At 37.4% G+C, this 15,365-nt stretch overlaps 1 protein-coding gene across 3 annotated transcripts in view; it reads left to right on the top strand.

Annotated features, from left to right (window-relative positions):
- Positions 1-15,365, top strand: part of STRN (striatin) — a 100,381-nt gene that overhangs the window by 43,209 nt on the left and 41,807 nt on the right. For all 3 annotated transcript variants that reach the window (XR_014781288.1, XM_084793088.1, XM_084793089.1), the window contains exons 3-6: positions 2,016-2,089; positions 5,593-5,671; positions 8,960-9,127; positions 10,321-10,456. Coding sequence is in view for 2 of the 3 variants with exons in the window: in XM_084793088.1 (XP_084649214.1) it covers positions 2,016-2,089; positions 5,593-5,671; positions 8,960-9,127; positions 10,321-10,456 (457 nt within the window). In the remaining variant the exon portion in view is untranslated. The remainder of the gene's footprint in view (positions 1-2,015; positions 2,090-5,592; positions 5,672-8,959; positions 9,128-10,320; positions 10,457-15,365) is intronic.

Here is a 15,365-nt window from a genome sequence, read left to right as displayed (position 1 = left end):
GCTGTGAGTTCTTGAGAAACATTTTAGCAGTTTCTCTTCCAGAGAATGCTCCTAAGAGTGAGGAAGGTTATGTTAGTAAATTCTCCTCCTCCTCCTCCTCCTCTTCCTCCTCCTCCTCCTCCTTCTTCTTTTTTAGAAATTTAGTAAGTAGGGGGCCCAAGCTTGTCCCATATTTTGTCTTGGTCTAACTTTTTGTGAAATAGTAATTGATAATTCAATTGTTTTGCTACATATATTGCATATGATGTTTTCTGATTATTGTAAAAATAACATCTTTTGCAATTTTTTCTAAGACCACTAGAATGCACTATAATGCAGTATGTTGTATTGGGAGATGCTTTGTCTCTGTGTGTTTACATAATATAAATTAGGGTCATAACATTTTGTTGTTACTTTCATTTAAAAGGTTATTATCTGTCATGAGGACAGTTACACAAACTTACTATTTTGACTTTTAAGAAGATATTGTTACTTTGTTTTATGGTAGATCAAATATTTCTGGAAAATCTGAAGATTAACAATTACATTAAGAGTCTGCTTATTTTCTTCTAACTGTAAATCAAGCTAATGTCTCTGCATCTCACCTTCTGATCATCAATATTGACAGAGACTTGGGAAAACGTAGTTCAGTGATGAAGTCATTGGGTTAGGATACATTGGGAACATAAGCATCTTCTAGATACTTTAGTATCTATAATCTATAAATTGTCTTAAGATTCCCCTCTATATTAAAAACTGGTGAGTTTCTTAAAAATCTGGTTTTTCTCTGACTGTAAAATGATTATTGAAAAAATGAAGGATTTTGGTAATTTATATATCTGAATGAATAATTTTCTTTATCTAATTTTAAATTAAATAACACCTTATGGTATGGTAAGTGCTCCATCCATTAAAAACATTAACTTACTTTTATTTTGTATGTGTAGGTGTTTTGCCTGTATGTACATGTACTGCGTGTAGATGATCCTGAGCCATCATGTAGATGCTTGAAATCATACCACAGGAGCAGTACCCAGTGATCTTAACTGATCTCAACTGATGAACCATCAAAACTCACCTGACACCCCCCCCCCCGACACACACCCCACACTCACCATTAATTTTTTATAAGGAAGAAAAGCTTTAAATTTGTCTGCATTGCCTTTTCCTTCATTACTCACTTTTGGTTCTAAAAATTATTGTTTTCACTTGTATATTTTTATTGTTGTCTGTCTTGACTCATTGAATACTTACTTATAAAAAATTTCATACTGTAAAGAGAAAGAGTTAAATTATACAAATATATTAAGCAGATGTGGTTCTTTTTAGTTAATCTTTTTTAAAAAAATCATTATCTGGATTTTTTTTTTTGGTCTTATTTGCCTAGATCTGACATAGTTAAATTAGATGATTAGTCCAGTTAGCTGAAAATAATAAAACTCTGTTAACTTAAATAGACAGTCTTCCTAATCATGGTTTTTTTTTTCTGACTAAAGACAAAATATATGTTGACTAAGGGAAGTATTTAATGATTACTGTTAGAATATCTCATTCAGCATAGATTAATTTTTCTGGGGTTTTATTTTGCTTTGATGGCTCACCATAAGAATATTTGGCAAATTGTAATTACCACATAAGACATGTAACATTACAGGTAATGTTTCTTCCTATGATAAGCTCAAATGTTGAAAAAGGTAAATCTAACAAATTAATTGTACAGCAAAGACCTCTTTTATTCATTGATAGTAAAATTAAGCTTACATTCATCAGGAAACATTGAATACAACAGGAACTAGAATGTATGCGGTTCGTTATAGTACAAAATGAAGTTTTATGATTCCTGCGTTATCCTTTTATTTCATTATAATGATGGTGGGGGATTCAACAACAAAAAAGGCAACTTTGACACCATGGAAACCTAAGAGCCTTTGGAAGTTCTAGGCATGCTTATCCAGAACTGCTGCGTACTTAGGACTTCTCCCTGCAGCTTATTTAAATGTTTTAACCTGGCTTGTATTTTGTCATTTCTTTGTTAGAGCCAAATACCACAAGTTGAAATATGGGACAGAACTGAATCAGGGAGACATGAAGCCTCCGAGCTATGATTCTGGTAAGCTAGTTGTAGATGAAGTTTAAGTGATAAAAAATTGATGTCTAATGTTTGGTAAAACATTTGAAACTGTAAGTTAGTATCTATTTGCAGTTATTTCTGATGCTGATCATTTAGTGTCATGAGATCATTTAGGACCACCTTTCTTTTTTTTCTTCATCTGTACCCTTTTTTAGTTCCCCATTTCCGCCTGTGTTCTACAGACAGTAGATGGTTCAGACATGGTGGGGCAGCATGTACTAACCTCACTTGTTACAGAGACTTTTGGCATGTGCAGAACAAAGTGGGTGATGTCCTTGAAATCTTGTGAAGAAGTAGGAACTATAGAGATACAAGGTTTCTTCTCATAGCACAGGGAACGGGCTAATCCCTTAAGCAAGATACCTCTGGTCAGAGTACTTGTCTAGCATGTGTTAGGCCCTAAGCTCCGGCTTCAGTACTGTCAACAGAGAAGCACACAAACCTGACCCCTTAGGTGGCCTTCCTTACTTTGGACTTCTATGCTTAACAGTTAGAAACACAGAGTGTGTTCATTAGCAGGTGTGAAGAAAGAGTGAGAAAAATTGTACCAAAGCTATTACCATAGTTAATTTTTGGTATATTTCAGATTTAACTCTTATTCAAGTAGTGAAGGTATTAACAGTCATTTACTTCATTTATCAAAATGCCTACCAATAATTCTGAGGGCTTCATTAACTTTAATTCTTGAAATAATCACTTCATAAAGGTACTGTTAGTCTCATTTTGTATGTTCAAAACTTAAACTCAAGAAATTGGGAAATTTCCCCAAGGTTAACCAGTCATTAAATGCTGTGTGACATGGAGCTGAACTCAGGCTTATCTGACTCAGAAATTCATTGCTCCACATTTGAGTTTGCTGGAGAAGCTTTCCAAAATGAGTTCTGAGTGTAATAGTTTTACTTTACATCCCAGAATATTACAAATGTGTCCTTAAGATTTTCTGAAATTCTTTAATATCTGTTGTAATTTCTCTGTTGACCTCTTAATTTTATTAATTTCTATTTTCTATGCCATTTAATCCAGGTCAAGGTTTGTCAATCCTGCTTATTTTTTTTTCAAAATATTAAACTCATCATTTCATCCATTCTTTGCATTTTTTTCATTTCACTTATTTATGCTCTGGTTTTGATAATTTCTTTCCACCTATTGCTTTTGAGTTTGGTTTGTTCTTGATTTTTCAAACTATTAGGTACTTTTTTTTTTTTTTTTTTTTTTTGATTTTTTGAGACAGGGTTTCTTTGTGTGGTCTTGGCTATCCTGGACTCCATTTGTATACCAGGCTGGCCTCGAACTCACAGTGATCCGCTTGCCTCTGCCTTCTGAGTGCTGGGATTAAAGGCGTGCGCCGTCACGCCCGGCTATTAGGTACATTTTGAAGTTACTTATTTGAGTTTTTACACTTTCTCTTTTTAAAATTTTGTGTAAATGTATATGTATATGTGGACGTGAATGCAGTTTCTGTAGAGGCCGGAAGAGGGCATTAGATCCCCTGGAGCCATAGTTACAGGTGGTTGTGAGCCACCTGACAACAGATGCAGAGACCTGACCTCAGGATCCTCTGCAAGAACAGTACAAACTTTTAACTGCTGAGCCACCTCTTCAGTCCCTCTTTCTGCCTTTGTATTTTTGTGCGTGTTTTTGAGGGGGGGGTTACTGTTTTATTTAGTTAGGGTTTCAGTATGTAGCCTCTGCTGGCCTAGAGCTCTCTCTGTAGACCAGGCACATCTCACTCATAAAGATCTAATTGCTTCTGAGACTAAAGGCCTGTGCTAGCATACTAAGCTCAATACTTAATGTGGGTTTTTTGTTGTTGTTGTTGTTGTTGTTGTTTGGTTGGCTGCATTTTCAAGTGAGGGTTTCTCTGTCCTGGACTCGCTTTGTAGACCATGCTGGCCTTGAACTCACAGAGATCCGCCTGCCAGTGCTGGGATTGATGGTGTAGGCCACCACCACCGGCCTTACTGTATGTTTTGTCTTTTGTTTCTCGAGACAGGGTTTCTCTGTGTAACCCTGGCTGACCTGGAGTCACTTGTACACCTGGATGGCCTCGAACTCACAGAGATCTGCCTGCGTTTGCCTTTCAGAGTGCTGGGATTATAGGCGTGTGCCACTGAGCCCAGCTCTGACTATGTCTTTAATCCTTACTACTTTGTGTGGCTTTAGTACTTTCCTTTGTTGCTCATATCAAGCTTTATTCCATTATGAATAGATAGAATACATGGTGTTATTTCAATTTTTCTAAGTTTGTCGAGACTTGCTTTGTGTCCCAGTACCTGTCTGTCTGTTTTAGAGAAACTAACATGGTCTATTGAAGAGTGTGTCTTCTCTAGTGTTTAGGCTATCTGTTAAGTCCATGGTACTTTGGTACTCGATGACAGTTAGCTTTAATGTTTCTCTTTATGTTTTTGGTCTGGCTGACCTGCCTGTTTGTAAAACCAGGTGACTGAAGTCGCCCACTGTTTGTTGTGTTTAATCTGTGACTTAATGCCTCCTAGTATTTATTTCATGACTTGGATGACTGAGTTGGGTGCTTAAATGTCTACAATTATAATGTGCTCTGCGGGTTGTTGTCTCCAGAATGCACCCTTCCTTTCTTTTTCTGGTTATTTTGACTGATGTCCATTTTGCTAGATAATAGAATAGTGACAGATCTTCTTGTGTCCTGGTTCCATTTGGTTGTAGTTAACTTTTTCTCCTCCTCCATTCGCTCTTAAGAGGTGTCTGTCCATGAGGTGAGGTGTGTTTCTTGTAGACAACAGAAACATAGATCCTGTTGACTGATACAGAGCTCCTTAGGAGTACAAAGGTCTAGTTGCTCTGCATGAAAGAACTTTATTAGGGGCTGGAGGGATGGCTTAGCTGTTATGAGATGGGGTAGTTCCATTGTTTTTGACATAGGATCTCATGTAATCCCGGTTGGTTGTCAACTTTGATGCTTCTGTCTTCACCTCCTAAGTGTGATTACAAGCTTGTACCACCATGCCTGGCTTCATGCAGTGCTGAGGATAGAACCCATGTTCTTTAATCATGCCAGGCAAGCATTCTACCAACTGAACCTTATCTCCAGCTGAGAAAATGTCTTTACATGTGTGTGTCAGAGTGGTTGGGGGTGATGTTTGTTTGCCTGTTTTTTAACTACCATTCATAGATTTTATACTATTTCTATTTGGTTCTCCTGTGTGACTTGATTTGATAGGTCTTTGTCCTAGAGGAAAATTCTCAGGCTAGTGAAAATGAGGGAAAAACTGTTTTTATTCTTAGTTCTGTTGCTCTAAATGGAATCGAGTGGAGATACTTAACCATACAGAGCTTTGTTACTGAAATTTGAGTTAAAAGTAATTAATATTGCCCCAAGACAAACCTTTTTAAAGTTGCCATTTTAATAGTCTTGACATTATAAATGTTTATTGGACATTGTTCATGAACTGGGTTGCCCAAACATGTAAAATTAGTCAATTACATTATGATTTAATATTCTTCAGATGAAGGTAATGAAACAGAGGTGCAGCCACAGCAAAATAGCCAGTTAATGTGGAAGCAAGGCCGGCAGCTACTCAGACAGTAAGTACCAAGGTTAAATATCCAACTCGTTGGAAGTGAGGGAAAAAATTATGCTTCTTTTTTTGTATTTTTAACTTGTAAATTTCTCTTGTATTATTGCCATGAATAGTAAGGTAGTAAAACAAAACAAAACCTCCCAAAACCATAATTGACTTACTGTTTGTTTTTCACATTAAACACTTTCCTCCACTGTTGGAGTTTTTGTTGTTAACAGAATTCTATGTCATTATTATTCTCATCTCAGCTCTCTAAACACAGATGTGAGGAATCCCGCACACTCTTCTGTTACAGGCCTTCTCAGTACATGGAAGAACTCTCTGAAACCTCACATTTTGCACGTGCATTTAACACACTTTGTCCTAAGTATGTAACTGGGACTCCACAGAGCTCTGGTGGCAGGTAGCAGACTGGGCCTGTGCTCTTGGAAACTGGCATACAGATGGATGCCAGGGCAAAAGGAAATTTGTCCTCTGTTGGACACTTGGGGTGGCTTATCAGTAGTTTATTTCAAAGATTTTTAAAGTATATTAGTTCTTTTGACTATTGGAAGAGAATATTACAATATCTTATACCTGTCTTTTATCTAGGTCAGTAGTTCTCAACTGTCCTAATACTACAATCCTTTAAAACGATTTCTCCTGTTGTAGTGACTCCTGACCATAAAATTGTTTCATTGCTACTGCATGACTGTAATTTTGCTACTTTTATGAATCATAATGTAAATATCTTATATGCAGGATATCTGATGTGTGACCCCTGTGAAAAGGTTGTTCCACTTCCCAAAGCAGTCTTGACCACTTGTTGAGAATCACTGATCTAGACAAAGTTAGAAAAAAAATTTAAACTATTAAGTGGATTTTCATTACTGTTCTCACTTCAGTCTTAAATATGACATATGTATTTTTACTTTATTTTTGGTAATCTAAATTGAATGTAGGTTCTTATCTGCGCCATGCAAGTGCTGTGTTTCTGAGCCACACATACCTCTTGTTTGCTTGTTTACTTATTTCCCTCCCTCCCTCCCTCCCTCCCTCCCTGCCTCCCTCCCTTCCTTCCTTCCATCTGTGACTGGGTTTCTCTCTGTTGTCTTGGCTGTTCTGGACTTGCTTTTCAGACCAGGCTGTCCTTGAACTCACAGAGATCCACCTATCTCTGCCTCTGAGATTAAAGGCATGTGCCACCATGCCCGGCTTTTTTATTTCTTGGTGCGGTCTCACTACTTTATTACCTAGGCTAGCCTTGATTTTGTAATCCTAATTTCTGAGCCTTCGCAGTATGTGTGGGTATGTGCAGGTATGTGCTACCATGTCCTACTCATTTTCAGCTTTTAAATGGATAAGTGATCTTAAACTGCTGATTTCAGATGCTGCTAAGATGACTAAGCAGTTAAGAGCACTTTCTGCTCTTGCAGAGGACCTGGGTTCAATACCCAGTACCTCCATGGTGGCTCACAGACACCTGTAACTCCAGTTCCAAGTGATCTGAAACATGCTGCTAGCCTCTGCAGGCACTCAGCACACACTTCGTGCACAGATAACATGCAGGCAAAATACACTTAAGATAGTAATCATTTTTAGAATGCTGACTGGCTTTTTGTTTTGTTAATGAGAAATGGTTTCATAGTAAATTAAGAAAATTTCAAAACTTTAAAGGTTTCATTACCCACTTTTGAGAAAGGTGAAATTGTATCAGTAAGCTATGCATCAGCTATTTAATAAGACTAACTTATCTCTTACAAACCAGTTTTGAAACAAATATTTGTAAAGTGAGGTACGTACCAAATATTAATTATTAAAAATGGAAAAATGAGGCCGGGTGTGGTGACACATGCCTTTAATCCCAGCACTCTGGAGGCAGAGGCAGGCAGATCGCTGTGAGTTCAAGGGCAGCCTGGTCTACAAAGTGAGTCCAGGACAGCCAAGGCTAACACAGAGAAACCCTGTCTTGAAACCCACCCCCCAAAAAAATTAAAAATAAAAATGGAAAAATGGGTGGTAGAGATGGCTCAGCAGTTTGGAGCACTGGCTGCTTTTGCAGAGGACCTGGATTTGGTTTCCAGAACCCACATGGTGCCTAACAATTATTCGTAACTGCAGTTTCAGGGGATCCGATGCTGTAGATACCAGGCACTCATGTGATACACATATATACACACATGCATGCAAAACATTCATCAGCCTGAAAATTATAAGTATTATGACATCTTACTTTGTTGTAGTAAGTAGTCTTCAGAAACATCTGATTACATTCAAGAAAGTAGGAATGTATTAGTTCAAATTTTAAAATTAAGACCTAGATGCTAAATCGGACTGAAAAGTGAGCATATTGATTTAATAGGACTTACTATCCCATCTGTGAGGTGTCCTTCAGATCCAGTAACTATAACAATGAAGTCTTGAAGTAAGCTGAACTTACACTGTCCTGCCAGCCACTGCAATCGTCTTTCCTTCAGTACACCTACTGTATAAATAAGTGCATGTCATCATTATATCACGATGTTGATGTCATTTCCTTTGTTCTGGTCCTACAACTATCATTTTTGGTCTCTTAAAACAGTTATTATCAAGATTAACATTGGGTGCTTTCTATATATGATGGGTGACATTAGGTCTCCTTGGTGAGAATGAAAACAGGTTTAAGAGAACTAAAGTTGGAAATCAAGTAAGTTCAGGCCTGGGTATAGCTGCACACTCTGTGCTCTTTTTCTGCCTCTGCCTCCCTGGAATCACACAAATTCACATGAGTTTACATACCTTGTGTCCCACAATTTAATTGTCTATTTTTGTTTTTTAATTTCTCAGGACAGAAAAGTCTCTTTTACAAATGACTTATGAAAAGTTTTATCTTTTTCTATTCCACGGAAAGAAACCATTTAGACTAGAAATATTCTCTCCAAATTATAGTTAATGACACTTCACGTAAGAAATGATAAAAACAACTGGATCCATTATTCTAAAATAGTACTGGTAGAGGTTGGGAGGAGATTGTTCCATTCTTCGTAAAGAAAAAAGTATACTCTGAAATACATTGAAAAACAGTTTCTTCTTAGGATAAATGAATAGAGTTACTGTATAGTTCATTGGTTTTTCTCCGAGACGCTGGTAGAGGCTGGTACTGCAAGAGACAGCTCCATCTGCAGCTGGAATATTATTAACAAGTCTTACTGACAAGTACTGTTCTGTTAAACCTTATGTAGGCAGTGAGTTTGAAGAAATACTTTTATTTACATTTCAGAGTTTACAATGCTAATTCCTGTGTGACTGAATTGTAAGGATCCTCTTTGTGCAGGTATCTCCAGGAGGTTGGCTACACAGATACTATTCTAGATGTGAAATCCAAACGAGTGCGGGCATTGTTGGGCTTTTCAAGTGATGTCACTGACAGGGAAGATGAGAAAAACCAGGACTCAGTTATAAATGGCACAGAGGCTGAAGTTAAAGAGACAGCAATGATAGGGTAAGTGTTTTGTCTGGAAACTGTTTTAGTTATAACTTCAGTTCTCATTGATATTTTTGGTAGGGAGGGCATTGAGCTTGTAAATGGTAACTTGGTAATAATTTAATTTTAGTTAATTTAATATTATAATTCAAAAGTTTCATTTACTTAGAATCCTTTATATTTATTTTAATTCAAGGATATAAAATTTTAGGGTGTTTTTATTTGCTTTAAATTTAGGTATTTAATGTAGATTTTAATATCTTGCCAACTGTTAGAATCTCATAGGAGATGTTGTTGAAATTAAATACAAATATGCAAGAACGATGTTTTATCCATGAACCAGGAATCAGAAAGTTCTTTTCTTAATCACTTCTTTTACATCATAATGTTGTTCCATATCTTTCCTTTGATATAAATATCTATTTTAAATACACGTAAGCTTATATAATTAATAGATTAAGCGTGAAAATTTAGAAGTTATTTGAACTACTTGATTTACATTTCAGACCACAGATCATAGACATACACATAATTTTACTTAAATAAACATAAAATAGTTAAATAGTTTCGTTATTACAATTTATCATAAGTCTTTATTGAATTAAAAAAAAACAAAGATTCTTTGAGTATCAAAGTCTGAAGCTGACTTTTTAAAAGCTCGTATTTAGGCCTAAAGGAATGGGAAAACATAGTTTCTGTTTTATGGAACATAAAACTGTTGAATTAGATAAAAGTTCAAAATATAAATTGTATAAACAAATGCTCTTGGACCTTTTTAATGCAATGTGTGCATTTAGGAATAGTTGTATTTCCACCTTGTAAGTTAAGTCATTGGATTTGCTACAAAGTAATGGAAACTTACAGGAGAGTTGGAGAGAAGAACAATAGAGAAAAATGGAGGCAGAGCTACTTAAAAATAGTTTTTTGTTTTTTTTTTTTTAAACCCATTATGGCTAGCATGAAGATCAGTCTGTGCTGAGTCAGAAGGGGACTCTGTCTACATCAGAGCCACTCTTCTGAACAGGTTTGAGTGAGGGCATTGAGCACTTCTTGTCTTATTTTTCATTTAACTCACAGAACTGTGGAATTGTGTAGAGTTTAGGGGGGGTCATATGATCATTTTACAATACAGGCGTGAGTTGCTGCAACCTATCAAGAGTTAATTTTTTCGGTGAAGTTTTAAAAGTTACCTGAGTGTTGTTTTAAACCAGGAAGTCCGAGTTGACGGATTCTGCCTCTGTGCTGGACAATTTCAAATTCCTTGAAAATGCAGCTGCAGATTTCAGTGATGAAGATGAGGACGAGGACACTGATGGAAGAGAGAGAACTGTCATTGATACTTCGACAGTGAGTTAGACAGCTCATTTCAATATTTTTAGGTGCCCTAATGCATATATTAAAAATCTGTACCCTTTAAATCTTCAGCCCTTAAATTCTTTTCATGAATTTGGGGCAAGTACAAAGTTTTTATTACAGAAATTAATCTCAGTAATATTTTTAGTATATCATCTTTCCCATAGAACGCTCAGACTTTTTGCTAATTGATCAAAGAAGGCAGTGTCTCCATAGCACTGTGGAGCATGATACAGGCTGTGTGTTGTACACCGCCCTGGCGCTGTTTGCTGTGACGGCGGATCTGACAGACAGACACAGCCAGCATGAGCGCACACACAGGTAGCTGTGTCTCTCCTGGGTGAGCTCCTGCCATACACAGGCTCTCCAGGTTGTCAGGCCTCTGCCGTCGCTCTCTTCAGTTGTTCAGAATTCTTACATATTTTTCTGCAGTCTTTAAGTTTACTGACTTTCCTGTGCATTCTTACAGTAAGAAGTGTCTCTGAGTCACTGTACTCTTTCCTGTCCTTCCTTCTTTCCTTTTTTTTCTTCTTTCCCTGCTTTCTCCTCTCCTTTTCGAAGAGATGAAGACATACTTTACTTTGTTCAGCAAAGTGTGTGTATTTTCTCTTTTATTTAAGAATAGGAAGGAGGAAAGTTAAAATGTGAATCAGAAGGACCCAAAGTTAAAGGCTTATGTCTGCATCAACTTCTTTTTTCTTTTTGCCGAGGGAGCAGTGGATGAGACAAGAACTATCTATAGCTCGGCTGCCCTGGAGCTCTCTGTGTAGGCTAGGGTGGCATGGAACTCAAGGAGATCTGCCGCCTCTGCCTCCTGAGTGCTGGGATTAAAGATGCTTGGCCTTGAGCCTTTGTCTTCATGTGTCTGCCGTAATTTTATCAGTTTGTAAAATGATGATTATAATAAGTACTCATTTTATCCCCAGAAGACTCTAAGATCAATAAGAGACTGACTGTATATGAAAATAATGTTTAGCTATAATGTGCTTTCTTAGTATAACTTCTGTTTTTTTGCCACCTACTTTTTACGTTTAATTAGAGACTCTCAAGTTATTTCTGAACATTACTGTTTGTGTATGCCACTAATCATTTACACTGCTGATCCTAGCGCTATCATAGACATATTTGAATATCAAGTAGTCACTAAGATTTTTCTTAGCAACACATGTCATATAGCATGTGCTGGCCTAAATGTCTGACCCTTTTCTTGGTCCTAATCATCTAAAGTTGCATAGTTTCTTAAAGATTTTTGTGTAATGATAGCTTTGAGAAACCATTTTCCTATCAGAAACTATTCATAGCCCAGTGGCAAATAACTCTCAAGTTATACGTTTTCTTTGTTGGTAATTATATCAATTTAAATATTTTTAAATCAGTAAGTTGATTATTAACACTGTTAAATGATAAGATTAGAAATTTCTAATAATAACCTAACCATTTGGTTTCCTAGTTCTTAGCCATTTAATTTCTTTCTTTGTAATCAAATTCATAAGTATTGATAGCATTCCAATTAGCACAGACCATAGGCTATTATGCATATGCATGAAGGCATATCCATTGGAAACAGATTTACCCAATACCCACAATTAAATACTGGGTTCAGAAAGCTCTTCTCCTTCCTATTTACTCCATGCTAGGTATTGAACCAAGGTCTTGTGTTTAATAGGCAAATGCAGCACCCCAGTCCAAGAACAAAAAAGAATTTAAATAACTATGCATTTTTCTTAAACATTTTATTAAGTTTTACATTGTATTACAATAATTTTCATAGCTATATCCTGATAGTGCATGCCAAAGGATTTTTAAAAGTTTTAACTGTATCTAATTGTAAGCGTGACTTGGAAAATATATTATAATGTCTACAGAGAAAATGGCTGAAATTTATCCTACTAAAATGCTCATCAAGAAAATAGGTTTTTAAAAACGTTAAGGCTTGGGTGATGGTGCACACCTTTAATCCCAGAACTTGGGAGACAGAGGTAGGAGGATATTTGTGGGTTTGAGGCCATCCTGGTGTACACAGTGAGCTCTAGGACAGCCAAGACTATACAGAAAGATTTTGTCTCCAAAGGGGACAATTTTTTTTATGTATTTATTTAATAAAAAAGGCTTCAGATTTAAACTGAGAGAATATGTCTACTGGCTTCTGTCTGTTACTTTCAGGCTGTTATGTATGTGGTGTCTCTATGGCCCCACACCTTTCTGCCTGGCCTCAGTGTTTGTTTGTTTTTTGTGTTGTTGTCTAGAGCAGTGATTCTCAACCTATGGGTCTAGAACCCCTTTAGAGTCCAATGACTCATTCACAGGGGTCACATACGCAGATATCCTGCATATCAGGTATTTATATCACAACTCATAACTATAGCAAAATTACAGTTGTGAAGTAGCAATGAAATAACTTTATAGTCAGGCCACCGCACTGTAGGGAGCTGTGTTAAAGGGCAGACACCCCATATTTGACCACCTCCTCTTGGAGGGGAGGCCTGTGGCACTCAGAGAAAGAATAAGCAGGCTACCAAGATGAGACTTGATAGCCTATGACTGTAGAGTGGGGGAGGAGGTCCCCTCAGTGTTAGACCTAGGGGAGGGGAATAGGGTAAAAGCGGAAGGGAGGGAGGAATCGGAGGACACAAGTGATGGGATAACAGTTGAGTTGTAATCTGAATAAATTAATTAAAATTTAAAAAAGGGCAGACACATCCAGAGGGCTGAGACCTGCTGCTTTAGAGCATTCCCATCTATCATTCAGCCTGCTCACTGTCATCATCAGCATACCATCCGCATCGCCTCACAGTAGCCAGGGTCTTGACATTATGAATGCAGTAAATGTTAACCCCTCTGTATAAATGATAATTTCTCAAGAAACATTTGCCTTATTTAAGAACTTAGAAGGAGAAAAAAAAAAAAGAACTTAGGAGGAAAAACCAATGGAATTAAGAACAATTAGGTGTTGTGTTAGCAACATAAGCAATCCTAAGCTCTTTCATACTATCTTTTTCTAGTGATTTTCAAAGTTATCTTTTCTACCCTGCTTGAAACTCCATCTAGCCTATAACTCATTTCTTTTTAAATTGAAATGAAATTACATCACTTCTTCCCTTTCCTCCATTTTACCCCCTCTCATGTTCTCTCTACACATCTTTTTTTTTTTTGAGACAGGGTTTCTCTGTGTATGTAACCCTGTCCTGGACTCTTTCTATACTCTTAAGTTGATTTTGCCTCTTTTTTAAAAAAATTATTATTGTTATATGCATGTATGTTTGTATGTATGCGGATACATTTGTACACACACACACACGCACAACTTGCTGCATCTAATTTTGTTGTTTGTGTGTGTATGGTTTCAGGGATGACCACTTTGCATTGAACAACCAGTAACAGGGCTCACCCCTGGGAAGATTTAACTCTCCTCCAGCAGTTACTGTTGCTTGCAGTTCTCTATCTACGAGTGGGACTTGGTGAAATTGCTCCCTTTTCACTATAACACGTCCATTGGCATTGGCATTGCTGCTGTTCCTGTCTGTTTCACGTGCTTACAGTGGACTTCCTAACGTTCTGTCGCTACAATCCCCATTCCAATCGCCGTCTTCCCTGAGCTGTAGATGCAGGAGCTGTAGATGGATCAGTTGGTCTAGGGTCCTCTCTAACTGTTGATCACTGTTAGGTCCATTAGCTGTTCTTTTCCCTCTGATCTCTTAAGTGAGGAATCTCCTATGTAGGGAAGGAAATTAGTATCACAAATTCTACTCCTTCCTATTTACTGATTTTTTTTTTCAACCAGAGTTCTTTTTTCTTTGATGCCTAGGCATGAGGAAGCACAGGGTTTTGGTTGATTATTTAAAATGAGGCGTTGATAGGCACGATCTGAAGTGATGGCGGTAGAGTAGAGCTGATGGCTGTCCCGTTCTGTTCAAGGCTACCTAAGAATTTGCCCCAGGAGCTGCGTTTATCACTTAATGCCATGCTTTAGTAATAACTGAAGCCCAGAATACCCTGAGACAGGTAATTTGAGGTTCCAGATGCTATTTCTGGATTTTCCCCGCCCTTTTGTCTGACAGTGAAGACAAAGACTCTTCATCCTGATGCTAGTAGTGGCCCTCCGGTGCCAGCGCTTCCTAATTTAGGAGTGAGTGGTGCGTTTACATGTGGAACTATGAGGGCAGGGTAGCCTGTTACACCCTTTTTCTTTTTTTAAATTCTGTTCTTATTTTATGTGTGTGGATGTTTTGCCTGTTTGTTTGTGCATAGCATGTGTGCCTAGTGCCTATGGAGACCAGAAGAGAGGGCACTGGGTCCCCTGGATTTGGAATTACAGACAGTTGTGAACTGTGCTGTGTGGGCTGGGAAATGAACTTACAGCCTCTGGAAGAGCAGCTAGTGCTCTTCACCACTGAGCCGTCTTTCTGGCCCTGGTGCCACTCTTTAGAGACATGCTTTATACCTGAGTCACAATTAAAACAGGTTATCAGAAACGGCTTGTGAGTAATTCGAAAAACACACAAAACCATTTACTATGGGCACTCTGCTCAGAACCTGCCACAGTTGTCTTATGGGAGGCTGAGAAGAGCTAAGTGCTTCTCGATTAGGGTAATACTCTAAACAGAATGATAATGTCATTAAATAACATAATTGTTCTTCATATTATATATAAAATACATACATACATACATACATACATACATACATACATAATGGAGACCGACAGAACACAGGCAAGTTGGGCTCAGCACTCACTATTAGGTTTACCTTTTAAAACTCTACTGGATTTGTCGTTCCAGAGATATTTTTAAATGTATAAAAGTGAATCATAACAATTCTTGTAGTAAGCCTGAATTATCTCACTCTACAATGTTAATATTTTAGGGGGAAGCTGCATCTACGAAGAGCAGTTGAGCTGGGCACA

Source organism: Acomys minous, assembly GCF_964271855.1.
Source record: "Acomys minous genome assembly, chromosome: 8".
Classification (NCBI taxonomy): Eukaryota; Metazoa; Chordata; class Mammalia; order Rodentia; family Muridae; genus Acomys; species Acomys minous.
Note: the sequence above shows the minus strand (reverse complement) of the source record. Positions and strands in the feature narration are given on the sequence as shown.